The sequence below is a fragment of the Monodon monoceros genome, unplaced genomic scaffold (assembly GCF_005190385.1).
Source record: "Monodon monoceros isolate NGI ecotype Baffin Bay Population unplaced genomic scaffold, NGI_Narwhal_1 Super_Scaffold_10, whole genome shotgun sequence".
NCBI classification, from domain to species: domain Eukaryota; kingdom Metazoa; phylum Chordata; class Mammalia; order Artiodactyla; family Monodontidae; genus Monodon; species Monodon monoceros.
This window is the reverse complement of record NW_021703766.1, coordinates 45521241-45546702: the sequence shown is the minus strand read 5'-3', so window position 1 is coordinate 45546702 and position 25462 is coordinate 45521241. Positions and strand designations below refer to the sequence as shown.

At 51.8% G+C, this 25462-nt stretch overlaps 5 protein-coding genes across 5 annotated transcripts; 3 read left to right on the top strand and 2 right to left on the bottom strand.

The window, feature by feature from the left end:
* The first annotated feature begins 543 nt into the window (after positions 1–543).
* DPRX (divergent-paired related homeobox) lies at positions 544–1349 on the top strand. The gene is made up of 2 exons (XM_029236041.1): positions 544–766; positions 1147–1349. The coding sequence occupies exons 1-2, from the start codon at positions 544–546 to the stop codon at positions 1347–1349; spliced, it is 426 nt and encodes a 141-aa protein (XP_029091874.1).
* Positions 1350–5084: 3735 nt separating this feature from the next.
* On the bottom strand, positions 5085–6531 carry LOC114903195 (interferon lambda-3-like). Its single transcript, XM_029236030.1, has 6 exons — positions 6522–6531; positions 6234–6415; positions 5877–5954; positions 5464–5607; positions 5272–5355; positions 5085–5183 (listed from the first exon to the last, which is right to left on the bottom strand). The coding sequence occupies exons 1-6, from the start codon at positions 6529–6531 to the stop codon at positions 5085–5087; spliced, it is 597 nt and encodes a 198-aa protein (XP_029091863.1).
* Positions 6532–10262: 3731 nt separating this feature from the next.
* LOC114904108 (interferon lambda-4-like) lies at positions 10263–11697 on the bottom strand. Its single transcript, XM_029237569.1, has 5 exons — positions 11530–11697; positions 11031–11102; positions 10795–10938; positions 10489–10563; positions 10263–10361 (listed from the first exon to the last, which is right to left on the bottom strand). The coding sequence occupies exons 1-5, from the start codon at positions 11695–11697 to the stop codon at positions 10263–10265; spliced, it is 558 nt and encodes a 185-aa protein (XP_029093402.1).
* A 7153-nt stretch (positions 11698–18850) lies between these two features.
* Positions 18851–20285, top strand: LOC114904239 (interferon lambda-4-like). Its single transcript, XM_029237929.1, has 5 exons — positions 18851–19018; positions 19446–19517; positions 19610–19753; positions 19985–20059; positions 20187–20285. The coding sequence occupies exons 1-5, from the start codon at positions 18851–18853 to the stop codon at positions 20283–20285; spliced, it is 558 nt and encodes a 185-aa protein (XP_029093762.1).
* Positions 20286–24016: 3731 nt separating this feature from the next.
* Positions 24017–25462, top strand: LOC114903188 (interferon lambda-3-like). The gene is made up of 6 exons (XM_029236019.1): positions 24017–24026; positions 24132–24313; positions 24593–24670; positions 24940–25083; positions 25192–25275; positions 25364–25462. Exons 1-6 carry the CDS (start codon positions 24017–24019, stop codon positions 25460–25462), a joined length of 597 nt encoding a protein of 198 aa, XP_029091852.1.

Sequence of the window (25462 nt, the reverse complement as noted above, 5' to 3'; positions counted from 1 at the left end):
AGGCACAACATGGACAGGTGAGAGGGTACTGTCTTACTTCCCCACAGACAGCAATTGCCAACTCTGAACAAAATATTAAAAAACAAAACAGGGCTTCCCTGGTGGCGCAGTGGTTGAGAGTCCGCCTGCCGATGCAGGGGACACGGGTTCGTGCCCCGGTCCGGGAGGATCCCACATGCCGCGGAGCGGCTGGGCCCGTGAGCCATGGCCGCTGAACCTGTGTGTCCGGAGCCTGTGCTCCGCAACGGGGGAGGCCACGACAGTGAGAGGCCCGCGTACCGCAAAAACAAAACAAAACAAAAACCCAACTATTTGAAGGCACTGGAGAGAAACCAGACACAGGCAGAAGCTGGAGGGGATTCAGCATTTTAAGGAATGGAAGACATTGGGAATTTCCTGGTGGTCCAGGGGTTGGGACTGTGCCCTCCACTGCAGGGGGCACGGGTTCGATCCCTGGTTGGGGAACTAAGATCCTGCAAGCCGAGCGGCATGGCCAAAAATAAAATAAAGAATGGACTTTTTCGCTTATTACTAGACCACAGCATGGAAGCACATCTAGATTACAGGGTGTCGGATCCAGACGACCTTTCAAAAGGAAAGTACCGGAAGCATCCAAAAAGGAAACGAACTATGTTCATGAGGAAACATTTGGCAGATTTGAACTTCCTTTTCAATAAAAATCCATACCCCACCCCTAGCCTTCAGAGAGAAATGGCCTCAAAAATGGACATACATCCAACAGTCCTGCAGGTTTGGTTCAAGAATCGTAGAGCGGGGCCTCCCTGGTGGCGCAGTGGTTGAGAGTCCGCCTGCCGATGCAGGGGACGCGGGTTCGTGCCCCGGTCCGGGAAGATCCCACATGCTGCGTCCGCGGCTGGGTCGGTGAGCCATGGCCGCTGAGCCTGTGCGTCCGGAGCCTGTGCTCCACAACGGGAGAGGCCACAACAGTGAGAGGCCCGCGTACCGAAAAAAAAAAAAAAAGAATCGTAGAGCAAAACTCAAGAAAGCCAAATACTGAGGATTTTCAGTCAGAACAGCAAGAAGCTCAACAGCCATTATCTGAGGCAGGAGGCAAGATCAGCTCTTCCAAGGGAAATATGGATACACCTCCCAGGTCCCCTAATGGTACCTCCCCTGCATCTCTAGTTTATATGGATCGTCCAATACCTTCCTTCCAACTCAGCAGGTGGCGCAATTTGAAGGCTGTCACAGACCATTCTCTTGGCCACAAAATGGTCCATTTTGGCTACTGCCAAGACCCTAATATATGTTGCCTCTATCCCATTTTGGGATCCCAAGCTCTCTCCACAAGCTTCAATTCTAATCCTTTTGGCTCTTTTTCGCCATAAAGATCTTAGAGAAGCTAGACACGGAAAGTCATATATGATTTGTAATGATTCCCATACAAGGGAATACTTTTCAGCAGTGAAAGGAAAAAACAAGATATACACAACGTGGATGCAGTTCAAGACCATTATGTTGAGTGAAAGAAAAAAGAACCCACACAACAGAGTACACAGTGTATAATTCTGGATAATTCCCACTACATGAATTTGTAGAGCAGGCAGGAAAAACTAATCTACAGCAGCCAGAAGCAGACTAGTGACTGTCTATGTCGTAGAAAGAATTGAGTTGAAAAAGTACAGGATGATGTAGAGGTTTCATGTCTTTTTTTTTTTTTTTTTTTTGGCCCCTCTGTATGGCTTGCAGGATCTTATTTCCCTGAACCCGGCCCACAGCTGTGAAAGCGCTGAGTCCCAACCACTAGACCTCCAGGGAATTCCTCTCACGTCTTAAAATGTCAGTTACCTAAGTGTAAAATTCATCAGAGCACTACATTATATACTTGAAAGTGGCAAGAGACTGGATCTTAAATGTTCTCACCACAAAAAAGAAATGAGAATTACGTGATGGGATGGATGGAGGTGTTAGCTAATGCTATGGTGGTAATCATTTTGCCACATATAAATGTATCAAATCAACATGTTGTATACCTTAAAGTTAGGTGAAGTTATGTGTCAATCATATCTCATTAAAGCTGAAGGAAAAAAAAAACAATGGAACACACTATGTGAGATCAAGTTCATATGGCTTTTCCTCTGAGGATGCACCTCCGTTCGTGTGGCAAGGGACAGCTTGAACTCAAGCAGAAAAACAGTCATTTATTTATTTATTTTTTCACGGTACGCGGACCTCTCACTGTTGTGGCCTCTCCCGTTGCGGAGCACAGGCTCCGGACGCGCAGGCTCAGCGGCCATGGCTCACGGGCCCAGCCGCGGACGCAGCATGTGGGATCTTCGCAGACCGGGGCACGAACCCGTGTCCCCTGCATCGGCAGGCGGACTCTCAACCACTGCACCACCAGGGAAGCCCAGAAAACCTGTCATTGACTTGAAGTATCAGACCCTAGAGTTCAGGGCGGCAAGAGTAGTTGGAAACTGAGAGGAGAAATCCTAATATGGAGGGAGCCCCAGAGAAAGAGGACCTAAGTCCGTATATAAATTACCCTTGAATCTTTAATGTACTGAAAGAAAAAGAAAATTGTCAACACAGAATTCTATATCCACTGTAAATATCCTAGAAAATTGGCAAAATAAGATGGCTGCTCTCATTTCTGTCATTCAGCAAGAGTGGAGACAGGAAACGAGGAGGGCATTGCCATTTCCTTTAAAGGACCAACTCATAAGGTGCTCAGATTGCTTTCACTCATTTTCATTGGCCAAAACATAGTGCCATAGATGCAGGGAAAGCTGGAAAATGTTGTCTTTAGTAGAGCACTCTTAAATCCACTAGGTAAAGGAAGAAGGGATAACAGATATAGAGACAGCTAGCTGGAATCTCTGCCATCCAGCTTTATAGACAATTATGTGGTTGTGTGATGGCTGGAGCTGTGGCAGCCATCTTATGACCATGAGGGGAGACAGTACTGATACACTGAGGATGGAGGAGCAGCCAGATGGAAAAACCCTGGCTCTACTATGACATCATGCTCTCTAAACTGGCACACTTCAGTATAAATATTATGTGAGCCATGCATACCATTTAAAATTTTCAGTAACCATGCTTAAAAAGTTAAAAAATATATATGAGCTTAATTTAAAATATACTTTATTTGACCCAGTATACCCAAAATATAATTTAAATATATAATCAATGTAAAATTATTAATGATTTAAAATCTTTTAAACAGTAAATAAAAATTCTGTATGTACACACATCTGTTTCCTAGCTCTATCTGTACACACAGATGTACACACATCTGTACACACATCTGTACACACAGATCTGTATCTGTACACACAGATGTACACACATCTGTTTCCTAGCTCTATCCACTGAGAGAGTATAGAAGCAATGATATCCTTGTAGCAATCAGTTCACCCAGGTCTTGGTTTCTAAATACTGTCCTCCACTAAAAGGAACCAGAGCTCCTTGGGGAAATGGCCAGAGTTACAGAGATGAGGCAGGAAAATTACAAAAGGAGCCTGGGAATCTGATACCAGAAAGCGAGGAGGTGCTCAACAAATGATGGGGACACATCAAAAGGACATAAGCCCTCTTGAAAAGGTTCCCATTGGCCTCATCTGGGACAACTTGAGCATCACGATAAATGATAGTAAAGAACTACAATTATAAAATAATAACTCATGAGTCCATGTTGATATAAAGCCATTGGTAAATACATGAATCAGGAAGGGGAGGAAAGCTCTTCCTAAGAGTAGAATGTCGACTAAGAAATGTAGAAAGAATGATGACATTAGAGGTTCACTATTTGGTAATGGTCATAATAGTAACTGTAAGGCAAACTCCAACAATGGATGCTAAAATGAATAGGTCAGAGTTTGAGAAGTAATAGGAATTTACATGGTCTCAAACTCTCTCCACATCCTTATTAACTACAAAGAGAAAAAATAGTAAGCATACAGTGGAGAAATGAGGCAGGCAACATCTGAAAAAAGAAGAATAAGAAAAATAAGAAGTCGTTAAATTCTGGAGGATATTTTATTCTTAGAGCACAGCTCGGCTTGTACTAGTTGCCTTTCAAGTGCACAATGGCTACATGTGATCTGGGAGCCATACTGGAAGCTCAGCTTAAATGGACCCTGCTGTTTGAGATTTCTCATCCTGTACAATAATAAATGTTCTCATTATTAAGGCACTTTGAGTTAATATTACTTTACTTATAACAGAATGCAATCTAATGACACCATCATACCATCACACACATACTGTGGGAGGATGAATTATGGCCCCCAAAGATGCCAACCCACAATCTCAGACCTATGAATATCCCCTGTTACATGCCAAAGGGAGTTTGCAGATGTAATTAAGATTTATGGACTCTAAAAGAGAGAGATTATCCTGGATTCCCTGAGTGGACCCAGTCTAAACACACGAGTTCTTAAGAGCAGAGAACTTTCTCAGGCTGGAGGTAGAAGAGAAATGTGGCAGGAGAAATGAGAGGGGTTCCAAGCATGAGAAGGATTTGACTCACCATTACAGACTCCGGGATGTAGGGTCAATGTGCAGGGACCAGAAAGAAGTTGCAAAGAGCTAAGGATGGGCCCTCACAGCCAGCAAGGAAAAGGGATCTCAGTCTGACAAGCGCAAGGAACAGAATTCTGCCAACAACTTAAATGAGTTTGGAAGAGGATCCTGCACAGAGCCTCTGAAACAATCCAGCCAGCGACACTTTGATCAGTCTTGTGAGACCCACAGCAGGGAAATTAGCTGAGCCCACCCAGATTTCTGACCTGCAGAAACGTAAGATAATGAATTTGTGCTGTGTTGTGTTGCTCAGTTTGTGAGAATTTGTTATGGCAGCAAAGAAAAACCAACACACACACACACACACACACACACACACACACACAGTCCCACACCACAAAGAGCATCTTTTCTTCATTGTTTATTTGTACAGTTTTTATAAAAAGTAGAAAAATAAACATTTTATGGGGTCTGAGCTTGAGAAATCACACACATAAATATAAAAATAGTGATCTGGAGGCAATAAATTAAAAAAGGGTTTTGACACATAAATAATATCGAAGATGCTGAGACACATTGCAGGTGGGTCTCTGGGGTCAGACACACTGGTCTCCACTGGCAACACATTTCAGGTCCCGGGTGAGGAGGCGGAAGAGGTTGAACATGACAGAGGCTTCGAGGCAGTCCTGGGACTCCTGGGGGCAGAGGGGGATGGCTCAGTAGCTCCCACGTCTGGGCTCCCAGCTGAGCCCAGCCATCGGTTTCCCCTCCCCGGTCACTCACCTTCGTCGGGGCCTCCTGGAGCCGGTGCAGCCAGTGGTGGAGGCGGCCCCGGGGCCTGGGGCCTGCTGTGGGCTGAGCTGGGACCTGGGAACAGAGGAGGGTGGCCTTGAGGGTGTGAGGCAGGGCCTGGGACAGAGGGGCACGTACAGGTGGCCAGAGCCCAGACGCGGCCCGGGTGCCCCGAGCACTCACGCAGGCCTGGAGCTTGGAGTGGATGTGGTGCAGCGTGTGAAGGGGCTGGTCCAGGATGTGATCCGGGGATGAGTTAGCCGTGGCCTCCAGGACATTCAGTGTCAGGGCCAGCTCCGCCTCCAAGGCCACGGGGCGCTCCCACACCTGAGGAGGAGACAGAAGACAGGTGAGAGTTGCACGTGACAGAGAACAGGCGAGGAGGCACAGGTGAGGGGGACAGAGGAAGGGACCGTGGAAGGTGAAAGTCGGGGTCAGGTGAGAGCCGATATGGTTGGCTGAGGGGAAGGGGTCAGGGGACGAGTGGGGAGGGCAGGGAGAGAAGGACGTGAGGGAAGGAGGAGGTGAGGGGCCACCTGCAGAGCCGGAGCACGGCGGGCAGGTGAGGGCAGGCAGGCCTGACTCCCCCAACTCACCTGCAGCTGCCTCAGGTCCCGGGTCCTGGGGAAGAGGCGGGAGCTGCAGTTCCAGTCCTTCTGCAAGAGCGACTCTTCCTAGAGAGCAAGGGCAAGGTCAGCCCACAGGGGGAGGGACGGAGGGAAGACCCCAGGGAGACTGGAGGATGGCCAACAACAGGAGGACGGGAGGTTGACTTCCAGAAGGACCGCAGAGGCACGTCCACCGCAGGAGGACAGGAGATCGCCCACCGCGGGGAGGGTGGAGGTCAGCCCAGTGCGGGGAGGGCAGGCCCACCTTCAGCCCAGGTAGCCTGGGAGCGCACAGAGGGAGGGGTGGAGGGTCGCCCACTGCAGGAGGGGTCGGGGGAGACTCACAAAGGCATCCTTGGCCCTCTTGAAGGCCTGCAGCTCTTGTGGGGACAGAGACTTGAACTGGGCCATGTGGCAGCCCCTTGCACCTGGGAGGGCCCCGAGGGGTGAGGGCACAGGAACCGCTCCTGTCCTGCTCGGCGCCACGGTCATCAGCACCAGCACCAGCGTGCAGCCGGGGGCCAGGTCTGTGTTAAGGAAGGACAGAAGGTGAGGGGAGGGAGGGCGTCGCGGGGGGGGGAGGGGGGAGGCTCTGGGGAGGCAAGGGTCCCAGACAGTGATGTGGAGGCTGACCCAGCTTCATTCCTGCTCTCTGGTCTCTGCAGCAGATGGGGGATCAAGTGTCCGCTCTGAGGCTGCCGCCTGGGGTCTCTCAGTCTCGTCCGGCGTCTCTGACTTCAGCCTCCTCCTCTGGATCTCAGCTCGCCGCTCTGTCCGTGTCTCTGAACTTCCAGCTCCGTCTCAGGTGTAATTCCTGCCTGAGTTCCATGGCGCAGCTTTTAGCCTGTGCAGCTGGGCAATCCCAGCTGATGTAGGAAAAGTGAAAACACAGCTAGAGGCTGACACTGGCAACAGGGGAGGCCAGCGCTGGGAAAGCCCAGAGCGGGGCGGGGCCTGGGAGCCATGTGAGCTGCTCAGGGAAAGAGAAACTGACATGGATTCATGTCCCATTTCACCTCCAAGAAAGTGAGTGAGGAAGTCAAAATCAGGGCTGGGGCAGCTTCAGCCCCACACGGAGGGTCTCCTGCGCCGGTGCCCAGGCTGATCTAGGACTGGGGTGGGGAGGGGACAGAGGGACTTCCTTTTTGGCAGAGGCCCCAGTACAGGGAGTAGAGGGAAAAGGCACCTGTAGGAGGTGTTGCCATGAAGAGCCTGGAACTTCCAAGAGGGAGGCTGTCTGGGAGACGGCAGAAGGTCCAGGGGTGCTGCTGCGGGTGGCAGGGAGAGGGAGAAAGGCAAAACACTCGCGAATTCAGAGAGGACACCAGCTGCTCCCCACCCTTCCCCACCTGGTACCGATAGACACAGCGTGGGGGAGGTCGGGAGCCTGCACCGACCTGCTCTCTGACTGTCAGGCACACGAGGACCCAGGAATAGGAGGATGTGCTATGAAATTGAGCTGTGACCAGTACTTCAGGGAAATCAGGTGGGGTTGAGAAAAATGCTTTTATTCATTCACCAAGTACCTATTTGCCCTCCCACCCCAGCTTTGGGTCAGACCCTGCTCAAGGTGCCAGGAAGAGAGCACTGAAAAAAGAAAAGACATGAAACAATCCTTCATGGGGCTTTTTACTAGAGAGAGGTACAAGATAGTACCTGTCTGGGACACGGGGATTAGGCTTGTGGTATGTATTACGTTAGGTAAAGTCAGATAACGGAAAATGAAAGAAGTGAAGCAGGGACGAGAGCAGAGTGCGAGAGGAAGTCTGTATTTAATAAGGTAATGAAATGACATTTGAGGGAAGACCTAAAGGAAGTGAGGAAGGGAGGTCTGTGGAGATCTGAGGGGGAGCCTTCCAGGAAAAGGGAACAGTCAGTGAAAAAGAGAAACAGAGACACGCCCCTCCTTCTGTGAGCCTGTACATGTCTCACCCTGTTCACAGAGGCTCTGCCACAATATGGTTTGTTTTCTTTGTTGTTGTTGTTGTTGTTTTTGGCCCCGCTGCCTGCAGGATCTCAGTTCCCCGACCAGGGATTGAACCGGGCCCTCGGCAGTGAAAGCGCAGCGTCCTGACCACTCGATGGCAGGGAATTCCCTCACAACGTGCTACTGAATACTCATGGTAGCACCAAGGACATCCTGTGCTTTGCCTACATTGCAAATACAGAGGAAACTGCAGGGACTCAGAGGGGTTAAGAGACTTGCCCAAGGTCATACAGCAAATAAGTGGTGAGGGCAGGATATTAACTGAGTTCTGTCTGACACCAGAGAGTAACCACTACACTCAACAGCCCCAGTGTAGCTACATCTCCTGACTCGGAGGTAATGGACGTCTCGAACAGAAGGTGTGGAGTCCTTTTGACTATTACTCCCACCCCCTCTTTCCCTCATTCATAATTCCGGGGAGAGGGTGGACCAAAGTCCTCATTTGGGAATGTCTCTGAGCTCTGATACGTAACGTTTTTTAGAAATATTTTTTATTGGAGTATAATTGCTTTACAACGTTGTATTAGTTTCTGCTGTACAATGAAGTGAATCAGCCATATGTATGCCTATATCCCCTCCGTCCTGGACCTCATTCCCACGCCCCCACCCCACCCATCTAGGTCGTCACAGAGCACCGACCGAGCTGAGCTTCCTGTGCTTTAGAGCAGGTTCCCACTAGCTAGCTATTTTACGCCTGGTAGTGTATATATGTCAGTCCTACCCTCCCACTTCGTCCCACCCTCCCCTGCCCCCACTCTGTCCACATGTCCATTCTCTAGGTCCACGTCTCTATTCCTGCCCTGCAGATAGGTTCACCTGTAACAGCAGGTGGACTTCCCTGGGGGTCCAGTGGGTAAGACTCTGTGCAGGGGGCCCGGGCTCCATCCGTGGTAGAGGAACTAGATCCTGCATGCATGCCGCAACTCAGACCCAGAGCAGCCAAAATAAATAAACATGTTTTTTGGTTTTTTGCCGTACGCGGGCCTCTCACTGTTGTGGCCTCTCCCGTTGCGGAGCACAGGCTCCGGATGCGCAGTCCCAGCGGCCATGGCTCACGGGCCCAGCCACTCCGCGGCAGGTGGGACCTTCCCGGACCGGGGCACGAACCCGTGTCCCCTGCATCGGCAGGCGGACTCTCAACCACTGCGCCACCAGGGAAGCCCAATAAACATGTTTTTTTAAAAATAAAAGCAACAGCAGGGATGTGCCCAAGTCACCTACCAGTGTTCTTTCTGGTCAGTTTCTATTAATTGCATCGGCCTTACATCAGGGGAGGACACATTGCAACAACTGTGAATCCTGAAAATTGACAAATTATCTCAAAATCCCTCAACGTCATACTGTTTCTCTTAGAAAGGAAGTTCAGGGGAGTGGTTAGGAGCATGGGAGCTGGAGCTAGACTCTGGGGCTCAAACCTGGCTCTGACCCTCTCTAGCTGTGTGACCTTGGCAAACAGGCTTTGCAGTTGGCCACGAAGATTGCCCATCCACAGATGCAGACAAATTTTAAAAGTGCAATTGTTCTGCACTTACGTGTGTGATTATTTAATGGAGACCAATCATTAAGGCCATTCTGTGGCTTCAGCTGGAAGCTTCAGAAACATTATTTCAATGTATAGTACTCACTGCAAGGGAAGTGTAACAATGCCACGGCATAAATGAGTAAACTGAGGCTCAGAGAGAAGTAATTTGCCCAGACACGCAACACTTAAGTGGCAGGGGCAGAACTGAAACTCAGGTCACCTGATTTCCCTGTCTCAGCATTTTGTGCTGAACAGCCCCCCTCAAAATGATCACGGAATAAACAACCCACAGAAATGCAAAAATAGTTAATAATTCACAATAAATTAACAACAGAAGACAGAACGGCAAATACACACAGGAACTTCATAAATACAAAACACGTTTAAGTAACGGAATTCAAAAAACCACTTATCCAGAGGACTTTTAGCCCTTTCACTACCCAGTCCCTCAGGGAAAGAGACTTCCCCAGCGGGGACGTCCAAGAGTCACATATTCATGGAATCGCAAAGCGGGCACTGAAGGTTCAAAGCAGGGCTGGGGCCTGTCATGAGACAGGGCTGCTCCTGTAACCACAGAAGTAGAAACTGGTCCATGGTACGTGGTGGTCAGCGACCAAGGCGGACACGGACTCCAGTCTTTTCCTGCCGGCCCGGGCCCTGGAAGATCTTAGGGCAACGCATCCCGCGGAAATATCGCTGCTTCCGGGGGAACTCGTTGTGGTCTTTGGGAAAAGGGCGCCTCTGGCACCAGCGCCGGCGGGTCCAGGCTGAGAGACCCGCCTGGTCCGATGGGGCCACGGAGGAGGGCGGCGTCCGCAACCAGGCGCCCCCAGAGCTTCGGGTCCCAGGAGGAGCCGCGGCGGGATCACAGACAAGGACCCGAGTGCGCCACCAGCCGCAGGTCCCACGCGAGCAGGCGCAGGAGGTTGAAGATGACGGTGGCTTCGTGGCACCGAGGCGAGTCCTGCAGCCCGGGAAGGAGGCGGACAGGGGCTGAGTCAGGGATCTCCTTCCCCTCCAGACCCCCCTCCAGACCCTCACGGCTCCAAGCCGGGCTCCCGTCTAGCCGCTTTCCCGCCTGCTCCACTCACAGCTGTGCGAGTTTGGGGACGCCTCCTGGGCCGCCGCAGGGACTTCCTCCGGGAGCCTGGCCGGACCAGCTCGAGCTGGAGGGAGAACAGGAGGTTAATGAAGGCGGCGGGGAACCAAGCCTCCCCACCCCTCCCCCTCCCAGTCGCAGACCAAAGCCCGGATTTGGGGACACCGAGAGGACGTGAATCGTGTCTGCGCCCGTTTCTGGCCTCATGGGACAGATTCGCAGTCGGGGGGCCTGGCCTTGAGACCAGGGGCGCAGAGCGAGCCGGGAAGGGTGCGCGGCCAGGGCGCGGCGCACTCACGCAGGCCGCCACGTCCCGCCCCGCGGCCGCCAGCAGCTCCAGGGTCGGGCCGACGCCGGGGAACAGCTCGGGGCTCGGCAGGCTGCTCAGCACGTCTTGGGCGTCGGCGAGGCCGCGGGCCACCTGGCGGAGCAGCGCACGGGACTGCGGGCACCCGGCGGGAGTTAGACGGGGCCGCGCGCCAGCCCGCGCTCCCCCACTCCACCCCCACCCCGCCCGACGCCCTCGGGCCTCACGGAGGGCCGCGGAGGGTCCCTCCTCCGGCGGAACGAGCAGTTGCGCGGCCTCCAGCTCATCGTCTCTTCTTCCTGCGGGGCAAGGGCTGGGGTGACGCGGAGTCTCCTGGCAAGGGCCCCTGAAGCGCTGGGACGTCGGAGATTCCTGGACGTGGCTGGGAACTGGCCGGGACGGTTGTGCTTATCGTGTCCAGAACCAGGCAGCGCGCCTTTGGCTGAGTGGGGCTGAAAGGCACCTGCGCTCCCCGTGCGGAGCCTGTGCCCGGATGTGGAGCCGAGTCCGCCTGGAGGGGGCGCCCCTCTGTGACCCGCACCAAGGCCGTGCATGAGCTGGCCACCCGGGCCTCCGGGAAGAGGTCGTGGTCACAATTGTGGACCCTGAAATCTGAGATGTGCCTGCTGGACGCTAGGACGCGAGGGCCCCTCGGGACAAAGTCTGGTGTCTCCGAGCCCGGTGGGCCCGCGGTCCAGGGGGCGGGGGCGTCTGAGCATCACTCACATAGCGGTCCCTCAGTGCCTTGATGGCCAGCAGCGCCCGGGGGTCCAGGGAGCGGTAGTGTGAGAGGAAGCGGCGCGGAGGCTCCACCACTTCGGGGTCCGCTGCCACGCCCACCGTCACCAAGACCCACAGCCCCACGGCCACCGCGGCTGCGCCACTCGGCTCCATCTCTGCTCCTGCAGGACGCGACGGACGTCAGCGAGCTCAAGGAGAAGGCCCCGAGTCCAAGCCCCTGCGTGTGGTTAGACTTGCAGAGGGACTGACGCTCAGAGCGTGGGCTGTGGACACACGCAGGGGAAGAGACAGGATGGGCCCCCTCCTACCCTCAGCCTCTCTCCTCTCACTCCTCACCTACAATGTGTCTCTGGTGCCTGGTGCTGCAGCAGGGCCTGCCTTCCACTGTCCTCTGGGTGGTGTCCAGAGTGGTGTCCACCTGGGACAGCGGTGCCTGCACCCTCCATGGTGGCTTTTAAGTGCCCAGCTGAGAATGGTGAGCAAGCGGGCTTCCCCGTGCAGGGTAAGCTTTCCCAACGTCACTGCTGGCCATTGAATAGCCCAGAGGGCTGCAGGCAGGGGTGTGAGGACTTTACCCACCTGTGGGCCAGTGCCAGCGATGACTCTACCCCAGCTCTCTGCCACCAGTTCTGGTCTCTGTCCCCTTCTGTATCCTCTCACTTTCTTTTCATCACCCTGGGTGTCCTTATCTCTGTTCTATAATAACAACCAGCCCTTATACAGTGCTTGGTGTTACTGGGCCCTGTTCTAAGTAACTGATATGTACATGTCTCATTTAATGCTCAAAAAATGACACTGCAAGAATTGTTCCATCTCCAGTGTATAGATGGGATGACCGAGGTACAGTAAAGTGAAGGAACTTTTCCAAGACACACAGTCAGTAATTGGCAGAGGCAGAATTTGAACCCTCGCTCAATCCAGCGCCAAAGCCTGATCTCCAAGCCACAACTACCCCTAAACATCTGATTCAGTGCCTCCTTCTCTCTCTCCATTTCTGTCCTCATTTCATTCTGTTTCTCTTTTTTCCCTCTCTGTTTGCCTCCTCTTTTGTCTCTGTCTCTCTGGTCCTGTTTTTGTCTCTGTCGATAACTCCATCTGTCTATCATTCCTTTTTCTAGCAAACATTCAGGCCAGTGTCTCTCTGTCTCCATGTGTCTCAATCAGTCTCTTTGTTTTGCTTTAAAACTAAAATCTACTACTTTTCCTGATAAAATTAGCAAGGCAAGGTCATTGGATAAAGCTAAAAACCCACCTATAATTTCACCACACACCTGTCTTCCATCACCCCAGATCTGGAACAATTTTTCCAAGGAGTAGAAATGTTACATATATTTATTTGTACATATGTTTTCTGATTATCGAAGTAACACATTTGTTATAAAGGTTCAGTCAGTAAAAAAATACCATTGGGACTTCCCTGGTGGCGCAGTGTCTAAGACTCTATGCTCCCAATGCAGGGGCCTGGGTTTGATCCCTGGTCAGGGAACTAGGTCCCACATGCATGCCGCAACTAAGGAGCAACTAAGGAGCCTGCCTGCTGCAACTAAGACCCCGTGGAACAAAATAAATAAATAAATATTTAAAAAAGTACAATTTGGAGAGTTAAAGAAAGTCTTTAATCCCACTTCCTGGAGGTAATCTTTTAAGCAGTTAGTTGCTAGTCCTCCTCTTTTTTCTTTTTTCTCTTTCTTTGAGCAACTTCTAAATTGGAACGCGTCTGTATAGAGTTGCTCTATGTGTCTGCTCTGTGTGTCTTACCATTACCTCTCATTTGCATTCGCCCACATCTTTAATTATACTGTATCAGTGAGGTCCCCTGCAGGAAACAGATGGCCTAATCAATGTAGGATAATCTGTGGTGGTTTAATATCAAGGGTGTTTACAAAGGGATTGGATGGTGAAGAGAACAGAGGAGGAGGAATGCAAGGCCTTGGGGCCCACCTGGATGAGGGTCTGTCATCCCTAGGCCTGAAGAAATGGGAGAAGGGAGGGAGTGGTTACCTTACCTGGGAAGGAGGGAGTCATGTACACAGGGGGGAGGGACAGAGAAGTCATGATGCCCCTGCAGGGAGGAAGCCTGGGGAATAAATACTCTGACTTTACTCTCCTTCCCCACTCTCTGGCCCTACTGCTAAGCTCCCCATTGGCTGCACCCAACAGAAACCAAAGGCCAGCTTCCTGGGGCCCAGAGGAGGGTGGAGAAGTGGGAAGAGTGAACTTGGAGGGGCAAATGGGAGACATCCTGCATATACCACTGGTAAGGCTTCCATTGTAACAGGATTATTGAATAACCAATCCCCCATTGGTGGGCATTGATATTCTTTCCAGTCTTTTGTTAAAATCATGGATCTCAAGACTGCGGGAGAGAAAGGGAGTCATTTTTTCATTCTTTTTTTGTTTTTTTTGCGCGGGCCTCTCACTGTTGTGGCCTCTCCCGCCGCCGACGCGCAGGCCCAGTGGCCATGGCCCACAGGCCCAGCCGCTCCGCGGCACGTGGGATCCTCCCAGACCGGGGCACGAACCCGCGTCCCCTGCATCAGCAGGCGGACTCCCAACGACTGCGCCACCAGGGAAGTCCTTTTTCACTCTTTTAATAGTGCCTTTCATAGGGCTGAGTATAAAATGTTTCCAATTCATCAATTTTTTTTCTTCCATGGATCGTGCTTTCAGTGTATATAAAAAATCATCACCATGGTTCCCTAGATTTTCTCCTATACTATATTCTAGGAGTTTTATAATTCTGCACTTTACATTTAGGTCTATGATACATTTTAAGTTAATTTTTGTGAAATGTTCAAGGTCTGCGTCTAGCTTGGTTTGTTTATTTTTTTATTTATTCGCATGCGAATGTCCAGTTGTTTCAATACCATTTGTTGGAAGTCTATCCTTTCTTCATTGAATTGCATTTGCTCTTTTCTCAAAGATCAGTTGACTATATTTGTGTGGGTCTATTCCTGGGCTCTCTATTCTGTTCCATTGATTTGTCTATCCTTCTACTAATATCACACTGTCTTGATTACTGTAGCTTTATAGTAAGTCTTGCTGTGAGAGAGTGTCAGTCCTCCAACTTTGTTCTTCTCTTTTAATACTGTGAAAGTTATTCTGGGTCTTTTGAATCTCTTATATAAACTTTCACTTTGTCAATATCCACAAATTAACTTGCTGGGATTTTGATTGGATTGCATTGAATCTATAGATTAAGTTGGGAAGAACCAACACCTTGACAATATTGAGTCTTCCTATCCATATTCATAGAATATTTCCATTTTTAGATATACTTTTATTTCTTTCATCAAAGTTTTATAGTTTTCCTCACACAGATTTTATTTATATTTTGTTGTATTTGTACTTAAGTATTTCATTTTTGGGGGTGCTGATGTAAATGGAATTTTAAATTTCAGCTACAAACTGTTCACTACTGTTATACAAGAAAGCAGTATAGTTTTTCATATTAATCTTGTATCCTGCAACCTTGCTATAATCACTTATTTGTTCAGAAATGTGTTTTTAAATACACAGGACTATTAAGAAAACTGATTATTTTGAAACACAGTTACCACAACATTAAAGTAACTTTGTGATAAGTAATACATATGTCTCTTTATTAATGAACTGAATACAAGACATAGCAGTAGGTTTAATAACTACTATACTGTTGAGGGAGTAATGGGAGTAAATGATTTTTCAAGATATGTGCCACAGGACTTCCCTGGTGGCGCAGTAGTTAAGAATCCACCTGCCAGTGCAGGGGACACGGGTTCGAGCCCTGGTCCAGGAAGATCCCCCATGCCGTGGAGCTACTAAGCCTGTGCGCCACAACTACGGAGCCTGCGCTCTAGAGCCTGAGAGCCACAACTACTGAGGCCAAGTGCCACAACTACTGAAGCCCACGTGCCTAAAGCCTGTGCTCTGCAACAAGAGAAGCCACCCAGTGAGAGGTCCGCGAACCGCAAAGAAGAGTAGACCCCGCTCGCCGCAACTAGAGAAAGCCCGCGCGCAGCAACAAAGACCTAAAGCAGCCAAAAATTAAAAAAAAAAATAAAAAAAAGATATGTGCCACATCTGTAATGTGTTAGGAAATATCTGTGGCTTCTTTTAGTGACAAAGTCACAGGTTCTGCTAATATTATTGTGGTTTGTTGCTTACATTCATAATGGAAAGAAATGCTCAATCTCAGTTTGAGGTCAGTGAAGATGGAGATGCAGCTTTTTCCCATGCAAGTTCACCCTCCCCTGAATCCTATTGTCCAGGAACTCCAGGTTAAGCTAGACCTGCAGTAGTTAAATAGAATGAAGCAGATCTATAGGCACCGACATGGAAAAATCTTCAAGACATATCACACAGTGAAAAAAGTAAATTGCTGAATAATATACATGGTGTGACACTCCTTGCATGTAGAAATACTCATACATACTAAAGCAATTCAGTGGAGAAAACTAGCCTTTTCAAAAAATAGTGCTGGAGTAATTGGACCTCCATAGGCCAAAAAATGAACCTTGACCTAAACTTCACACTAAAATAGAAATTAACTCAATATGGATCATGGACTTAAATGTAAAATATAAAGCTATAAAACGTTTTGAAAAAGTTATGAAGAACATCTTGAGGATCTGGAGCAAGGCAAAGGGTTCTTAGACTTGACACCAAGGGCTTAATCCATAAAGGGAAAATTGATCGACTGAATTTGATCCAAAACTTTTGCTATGTAAAAGACCATGTTAAGAAGATAGAAGAACGGGCTAAAGACTGGGAGAGAATACTTGCGAACCACCTATCTGATGAAGGACTAGTATCTAGAATAGATAAAGAACTCTCAAAAATCAACAGTAGAAAAATTAAACAGTCCGTTTGGAAATGGGCAAAAGACATGAAGAGACATTTCACTGAAGAGTGAAAGATGGGAAATAAGTACATGAAAAGATGTCCAACATTGTTAGCCAACAAAGAGATGCACATTAAAACCACCATGAGATATCATTATACAGCCATCCGAATGCCTAAAAACAAATAAATAAATAAAGTCAAATGCTAACGAGGATATGGAGAAATTGATCGCTTATTGCTGGTGTAAATGCAAAATGGCACAGCCCCTCTGGAAAATAGGGTTGGTAGTTTTTTACAAAAGCTAAACATGCAACTACCATATGACCCAGCAATTGCATTCCTGGGCATTTTCCCAGAGAAATGAAGACTTACATTCCTACAAAATCTCGCACATGATTGTTTCTAGCAGCTTTATTTATAACAGCCAAAAAACAACACAGACGTTCTTCAACAGGTAACTGTTTAAAAAAACCCAAAACTGTAGTACATTCATACCACAGAATACCATTTAGCAATGAAAAGGAACAAACTTGATACACACAACTATCTGGGGATAAGATGTCCAGCACTGAGATTCATTCTGATTAGCTTGGCTTAGGTCATATGCCCACCCCCAAATGCAATCACTGTGGCCAAGGAGGCTAACTGAGGTAAATGGCTGCAGCCAAGTCACATATGCCAACCCAGAGATGGGGGGTCAAGTCACCTTCCCCAAACCATTTGGATCTCCAGCTGAAATGGGGGGATGCTGGGATGAGTTGGAGAGAGGTAATGGAAGCCTGGAAAGTTTGCGCATGGACACATCGGCTGATCTCGTCTAGTGTCTCAGTAGAATTTCTCTCATGTTTTTTTCAGAGTACTTCTGCTTCAACCACTTTGATGTTTTTTAAAACCTCTATGCCTTTCAATAAGGAAAATATACACTGAAAGACAAAATAATTTTTTTCATATTAATGCTGAGGAAGACATACATGGGAAAAACAGCCATTACTTGCCTGTAATTATCAATATTTATTAATAAACTTTATAATTAATTAAAGGTGGTCTCATGTGGGAAACTTTGCTTTACTTGCCCAAAACATACCTTAACTATTCTGCACATGAATAGATCTGTCTATATAGGTGAGAAGTGGCAGAGCATCACCAGTAATAACCCAGACAGCCTGGGATCACATCTACAGGCTGTGTGAGCTTGGACAGACTCACGGCCTCGGTACCTCAGTTTCCTCATCTTATAAAACGTCAGCCAGTGAGAAGACCTACCTCACAGACTTGCGGGGGAGAATAAAGCAGTAAATACATGAGAAGAGCTTAAAGTGGAAGCCAAGCATACAGGAAGTGCTCAGTATGTACCAACTATAATTATTATTAACAGTGGTTGAGAAAAACATGTTTGCAATTCCAATTTTTAACAGCAAACGAAGAATGGTTTTATAATTGGTAAAGGAATACATATCATTTAATAACAGACTAAGGAAGCCAGAGAGAGTTTGTCTAAGTCCCAGATGAGGAAAGAAGCTGAGAAAACAGAAGGGAAGGATGTTTGTGCAGAGAAAGAGGGAAAAAAAGACAGGGAAAGGAAGGATATAATGACAAGAGAGTGATTGAAGAGCAAGCATTAGAAACCCTAGTATGGGGACTTCCCTGGCAGTCCAGTGGTTAGGACTTCACCTTCCAATGCAGAGGGCGTGGGTTCAGTCCCTGGTTGGGGAGCGAAGATCTGACATGCCTCCTGGCCCTAAAAACCAAAACTTAAAACAGAAGCAATATTGTAACAAATTCAATAAAGACTTTTTAGAAAATGGTCCATATCAAAAAAAAAATCCTTAAAAAGAAAGAAAGAAACCCGAGTATGAACTCCTGACAGCAGGCACTTGTATGGGTACCTCTGCCAAGCTTGCAGCTTCCAGCCAAAGGAAAATGTGTGTTTTGAGTTCATTCCTAGAGTGCAAAAGAAAGACCGACACACAGAAAAGACAAAAGATGCAGAAAACAAACATAGCAATTGGCTCAGGAGAGAGGGTTGAGCAGAGTCATCGCTGGCACTGGCCCACAGGTGGGTAAAGTCCTCACACCCCTGCCTGCAGCCCTCTGGGCTATTCAATGGCCAGCAGTGACGTTGGGAAAGCTTACCCTGCACGGGGAAGCCCGCTTGCTCACCATTCTCAGCTGGGCACTTAAAAGCCACCATGGAGGGTGCAGGCACCGCTGTCCCAGGTGGACACCACTCTGGACACCACCCAGAGGACAGTGGAAGGCAGGCCCTGCTGCAGCACCAGGCACCAGAGACACATTGTAGGTGAGGAGTGAGAGGAGAGAGGCTGAGGGTAGGAGGGGGCCCATCCTGTCTCTTCCCCTGCGTGTGTCCACAGCCCACGCTCTGAGCGTCAGTCCCTCTGCAAGTCTAACCACACGCAGGGGCTTGGACTCGGGGCCTTCTCCTTGAGCTCGCTGACGTCCGTCGCGTCCTGCAGGAGCAGAGATGGAGCCGAGTGGCGCAGCCGCGGTGGCCGTGGGGCTGTGGGTCTTGGTGACGGTGGGCGTGGCAGCGGACCCCGAAGTGGTGGAGCCTCCGCGCCGCTTCCTCTCACACTACCGCTCCCTGGACCCCCGGGCGCTGCTGGCCATCAAGGCACTGAGGGACCGCTATGTGAGTGATGCTCAGACGCCCCCGCCCCCTGGACCGCGGGCCCACCGGGCTCGGAGACACCAGACTTTGTCCCGAGGGGCCCTCGCGTCCTAGCGTCCAGCAGGCACATCTCAGATTTCAGGGTCCACAATTGTGACCACGACCTCTTCCCGGAGGCCCGGGTGGCCAGCTCATGCACGGCCTTGGTGCGGGTCACAGAGGGGCGCCCCCTCCAGGCGGACTCGGCTCCACATCCGGGCACAGGCTCCGCACGGGGAGCGCAGGTGCCTTTCAGCCCCACTCAGCCAAAGGCGCGCTGCCTGGTTCTGGACACGATAAGCACAACCGTCCCGGCCAGTTCCCAGCCACGTCCAGGAATCTCCGACGTCCCAGCGCTTCAGGGGCCCTTGCCAGGAGACTCCGCGTCACCCCAGCCCTTGCCCCGCAGGAAGAAGAGACGATGAGCTGGAGGCCGCGCAACTGCTCGTTCCGCCGGAGGAGGGACCCTCCGCGGCCCTCCGTGAGGCCCGAGGGCGTCGGGCGGGGTGGGGGTGGAGTGGGGGAGCGCGGGCTGGCGCGCGGCCCCGTCTAACTCCCGCCGGGTGCCCGCAGTCCCGTGCGCTGCTCCGCCAGGTGGCCCGCGGCCTCGCCGACGCCCAAGACGTGCTGAGCAGCCTGCCGAGCCCCGAGCTGTTCCCCGGCGTCGGCCCGACCCTGGAGCTGCTGGCGGCCGCGGGGCGGGACGTGGCGGCCTGCGTGAGTGCGCCGCGCCCTGGCCGCGCACCCTTCCCGGCTCGCTCTGCGCCCCTGGTCTCAAGGCCAGGCCCCCCGACTGCGAATCTGTCCCATGAGGCCAGAAACGGGCGCAGACACGATTCACGTCCTCTCGGTGTCCCCAAATCCGGGCTTTGGTCTGCGACTGGGAGGGGGAGGGGTGGGGAGGCTTGGTTCCCCGCCGCCTTCATTAACCTCCTGTTCTCCCTCCAGCTCGAGCTGGTCCGGCCAGGCTCCCGGAGGAAGTCCCTGCGGCGGCCCAGGAGGCGTCCCCAAACTCGCACAGCTGTGAGTGGAGCAGGCGGGAAAGCGGCTAGACGGGAGCCCGGCTTGGAGCCGTGAGGGTCTGGAGGGGGGTCTGGAGGGGAAGGAGATCCCTGACTCAGCCCCTGTCCGCCTCCTTCCCGGGCTGCAGGACTCGCCTCGGTGCCACGAAGCCACCGTCATCTTCAACCTCCTGCGCCTGCTCGCGTGGGACCTGCGGCTGGTGGCGCACTCGGGTCCTTGTCTGTGATCCCGCCGCGGCTCCTCCTGGGACCCGAAGCTCTGGGGGCGCCTGGTTGCGGACGCCGCCCTCCTCCGTGGCCCCATCGGACCAGGCGGGTCTCTCAGCCTGGACCCGCCGGCGCTGGTGCCAGAGGCGCCCTTTTCCCAAAGACCACAACGAGTTCCCCCGGAAGCAGCGATATTTCCGCGGGATGCGTTGCCCTAAGATCTTCCAGGGCCCGGGCCGGCAGGAAAAGACTGGAGTCCGTGTCCGCCTTGGTCGCTGACCACCACGTACCATGGACCAGTTTCTACTTCTGTGGTTACAGGAGCAGCCCTGTCTCATGACAGGCCCCAGCCCTGCTTTGAACCTTCAGTGCCCGCTTTGCGATTCCATGAATATGTGACTCTTGGACGTCCCCGCTGGGGAAGTCTCTTTCCCTGAGGGACTGGGTAGTGAAAGGGCTAAAAGTCCTCTGGATAAGTGGTTTTTTGAATTCCGTTACTTAAACGTGTTTTGTATTTATGAAGTTCCTGTGTGTATTTGCCGTTCTGTCTTCTGTTGTTAATTTATTGTGAATTATTAACTATTTTTGCATTTCTGTGGGTTGTTTATTCCGTGATCATTTTGAGGGGGGCTGTTCAGCACAAAATGCTGAGACAGGGAAATCAGGTGACCTGAGTTTCAGTTCTGCCCCTGCCACTTAAGTGTTGCGTGTCTGGGCAAATTACTTCTCTCTGAGCCTCAGTTTACTCATTTATGCCGTGGCATTGTTACACTTCTCTTGCAGTGAGTACTATACATTGAAATAATGTTTCTGAAGCTTCCAGCTGAAGCCACAGAATGGCCTTAATGATTGGTCTCCATTAAATAATCACACACGTAAGTGCAGAACAATTGCACTTTTAAAATTTGTCTGCATCTGTGGATGGGCAATCTTCGTGGCCAACTGCAAAGCCTGTTTGCCAAGGTCACACAGCTAGAGAGGGTCAGAGCCAGGTTTGAGCCCCAGAGTCTAGCTCCAGCTCCCATGCTCCTAACCACTCCCCTGAACTTCCTTTCTAAGAGAAACAGTATGACGTTGAGGGATTTTGAGATAATTTGTCAATTTTCAGGATTCACAGTTGTTGCAATGTGTCCTCCCCTGATGTAAGGCCGATGCAATTAATAGAAACTGACCAGAAAGAACACTGGTAGGTGACTTGGGCACATCCCTGCTGTTGCTTTTATTTTTAAAAAAACATGTTTATTGGGCTTCCCTGGTGGCGCAGTGGTTGAGAGTCCGCCTGCCGATGCAGGGGACACGGGTTCGTGCCCCGGTCCGGGAAGGTCCCACCTGCCGCGGAGTGGCTGGGCCCGTGAGCCATGGCCGCTGGGACTGCGCATCCGGAGCCTGTGCTCCGCAACGGGAGAGGCCACAACAGTGAGAGGCCCGTGTACGGCAAAAAACCAAAAAACATGTTTATTTATTTTGGCTGCTCTGGGTCTGAGTTGCGGCATGCATGCAGGATCTAGTTCCTCTACCACGGATGGAGCCCGGGCCCCCTGCACAGAGTCTTACCCACTGGACCCCCAGGGAAGTCCACCTGCTGTTACAGGTGAACCTATCTGCAGGGCAGGAATAGAGACGTGGACCTAGAGAATGGACATGTGGACAGAGTGGGGGCAGGGGAGGGTGGGACGAAGTGGGAGGGTAGGACTGACATATATACACTACCAGGCGTAAAATAGCTAGCTAGTGGGAACCTGCTCTAAAGCACAGGAAGCTCAGCTCGGTCGGTGCTCTGTGACGACCTAGATGGGTGGGGTGGGGGCGTGGGAATGAGGTCCAGGACGGAGGGGATATAGGCATACATATGGCTGATTCACTTCATTGTACAGCAGAAACTAATACAACGTTGTAAAGCAATTATACTCCAATAAAAAATATTTCTAAAAAACGTTACGTATCAGAGCTCAGAGACATTCCCAAATGAGGACTTTGGTCCACCCTCTCCCCGGAATTATGAATGAGGGAAAGAGGGGGTGGGAGTAATAGTCAAAAGGACTCCACACCTTCTGTTCGAGACGTCCATTACCTCCGAGTCAGGAGATGTAGCTACACTGGGGCTGTTGAGTGTAGTGGTTACTCTCTGGTGTCAGACAGAACTCAGTTAATATCCTGCCCTCACCACTTATTTGCTGTATGACCTTGGGCAAGTCTCTTAACCCCTCTGAGTCCCTGCAGTTTCCTCTGTATTTGCAATGTAGGCAAAGCACAGGATGTCCTTGGTGCTACCATGAGTATTCAGTAGCACGTTGTGAGGGAATTCCCTGCCATCGAGTGGTCAGGACGCTGCGCTTTCACTGCCGAGGGCCCGGTTCAATCCCTGGTCGGGGAACTGAGATCCTGCAGGCAGCGGGGCCAAAAACAACAACAACAACAACAAAGAAAACAAACCATATTGTGGCAGAGCCTCTGTGAACAGGGTGAGACATGTACAGGCTCACAGAAGGAGGGGCGTGTCTCTGTTTCTCTTTTTCACTGACTGTTCCCTTTTCCTGGAAGGCTCCCCCTCAGATCTCCACAGACCTCCCTTCCTCACTTCCTTTAGGTCTTCCCTCAAATGTCATTTCATTACCTTATTAAATACAGACTTCCTCTCGCACTCTGCTCTCGTCCCTGCTTCACTTCTTTCATTTTCCGTTATCTGACTTTACCTAACGTAATACATACCACAAGCCTAATCCCCGTGTCCCAGACAGGTACTATCTTGTACCTCTCTCTAGTAAAAAGCCCCATGAAGGATTGTTTCATGTCTTTTCTTTTTTCAGTGCTCTCTTCCTGGCACCTTGAGCAGGGTCTGACCCAAAGCTGGGGTGGGAGGGCAAATAGGTACTTGGTGAATGAATAAAAGCATTTTTCTCAACCCCACCTGATTTCCCTGAAGTACTGGTCACAGCTCAATTTCATAGCACATCCTCCTATTCCTGGGTCCTCGTGTGCCTGACAGTCAGAGAGCAGGTCGGTGCAGGCTCCCGACCTCCCCCACGCTGTGTCTATCGGTACCAGGTGGGGAAGGGTGGGGAGCAGCTGGTGTCCTCTCTGAATTCGCGAGTGTTTTGCCTTTCTCCCTCTCCCTGCCACCCGCAGCAGCACCCCTGGACCTTCTGCCGTCTCCCAGACAGCCTCCCTCTTGGAAGTTCCAGGCTCTTCATGGCAACACCTCCTACAGGTGCCTTTTCCCTCTACTCCCTGTACTGGGGCCTCTGCCAAAAAGGAAGTCCCTCTGTCCCCTCCCCACCCCAGTCCTAGATCAGCCTGGGCACCGGCGCAGGAGACCCTCCGTGTGGGGCTGAAGCTGCCCCAGCCCTGATTTTGACTTCCTCACTCACTTTCTTGGAGGTGAAATGGGACATGAATCCATGTCAGTTTCTCTTTCCCTGAGCAGCTCACATGGCTCCCAGGCCCCGCCCCGCTCTGGGCTTTCCCAGCGCTGGCCTCCCCTGTTGCCAGTGTCAGCCTCTAGCTGTGTTTTCACTTTTCCTACATCAGCTGGGATTGCCCAGCTGCACAGGCTAAAAGCTGCGCCATGGAACTCAGGCAGGAATTACACCTGAGACGGAGCTGGAAGTTCAGAGACACGGACAGAGCGGCGAGCTGAGATCCAGAGGAGGAGGCTGAAGTCAGAGACGCCGGACGAGACTGAGAGACCCCAGGCGGCAGCCTCAGAGCGGACACTTGATCCCCCATCTGCTGCAGAGACCAGAGAGCAGGAATGAAGCTGGGTCAGCCTCCACATCACTGTCTGGGACCCTTGCCTCCCCAGAGCCTCCCCCCTCCCCCCCCGCGACGCCCTCCCTCCCCTCACCTTCTGTCCTTCCTTAACACAGACCTGGCCCCCGGCTGCACGCTGGTGCTGGTGCTGATGACCGTGGCGCCGAGCAGGACAGGAGCGGTTCCTGTGCCCTCACCCCTCGGGGCCCTCCCAGGTGCAAGGGGCTGCCACATGGCCCAGTTCAAGTCTCTGTCCCCACAAGAGCTGCAGGCCTTCAAGAGGGCCAAGGATGCCTTTGTGAGTCTCCCCCGACCCCTCCTGCAGTGGGCGACCCTCCACCCCTCCCTCTGTGCGCTCCCAGGCTACCTGGGCTGAAGGTGGGCCTGCCCTCCCCGCACTGGGCTGACCTCCACCCTCCCCGCGGTGGGCGATCTCCTGTCCTCCTGCAGTGGACGTGCCTCTGCGGTCCTTCTGGAAGTCAACCTCCCGTCCTCCTGTTGTTGGCCATCCTCCAGTCTCCCTGGGGTCTTCCCTCCGTCCCTCCCCCTGTGGGCTGACCTTGCCCTTGCTCTCTAGGAAGAGTCGCTCTTGCAGAAGGACTGGAACTGCAGCTCCCGCCTCTTCCCCAGGACCTGGGACCTGAGGCAGCTGCAGGTGAGTTGGGGGAGTCAGGCCTGCCTGCCCTCACCTGCCCGCCGCGCTCCGGCTCTGCAGGTGGCCCCTCACCTCCTCCTTCCCTCACGTCCTTCTCTCCCTGCCCTCCCCACTCGTCCCCTGACCCCTTCCCCTCAGCCAACCATATCGGCTCTCACCTGACCCCGACTTTCACCTTCCACGGTCCCTTCCTCTGTCCCCCTCACCTGTGCCTCCTCGCCTGTTCTCTGTCACGTGCAACTCTCACCTGTCTTCTGTCTCCTCCTCAGGTGTGGGAGCGCCCCGTGGCCTTGGAGGCGGAGCTGGCCCTGACACTGAATGTCCTGGAGGCCACGGCTAACTCATCCCCGGATCACATCCTGGACCAGCCCCTTCACACGCTGCACCACATCCACTCCAAGCTCCAGGCCTGCGTGAGTGCTCGGGGCACCCGGGCCGCGTCTGGGCTCTGGCCACCTGTACGTGCCCCTCTGTCCCAGGCCCTGCCTCACACCCTCAAGGCCACCCTCCTCTGTTCCCAGGTCCCAGCTCAGCCCACAGCAGGCCCCAGGCCCCGGGGCCGCCTCCACCACTGGCTGCACCGGCTCCAGGAGGCCCCGAAGAAGGTGAGTGACCGGGGAGGGGAAACCGATGGCTGGGCTCAGCTGGGAGCCCAGACGTGGGAGCTACTGAGCCATCCCCCTCTGCCCCCAGGAGTCCCAGGACTGCCTCGAAGCCTCTGTCATGTTCAACCTCTTCCGCCTCCTCACCCGGGACCTGAAATGTGTTGCCAGTGGAGACCAGTGTGTCTGA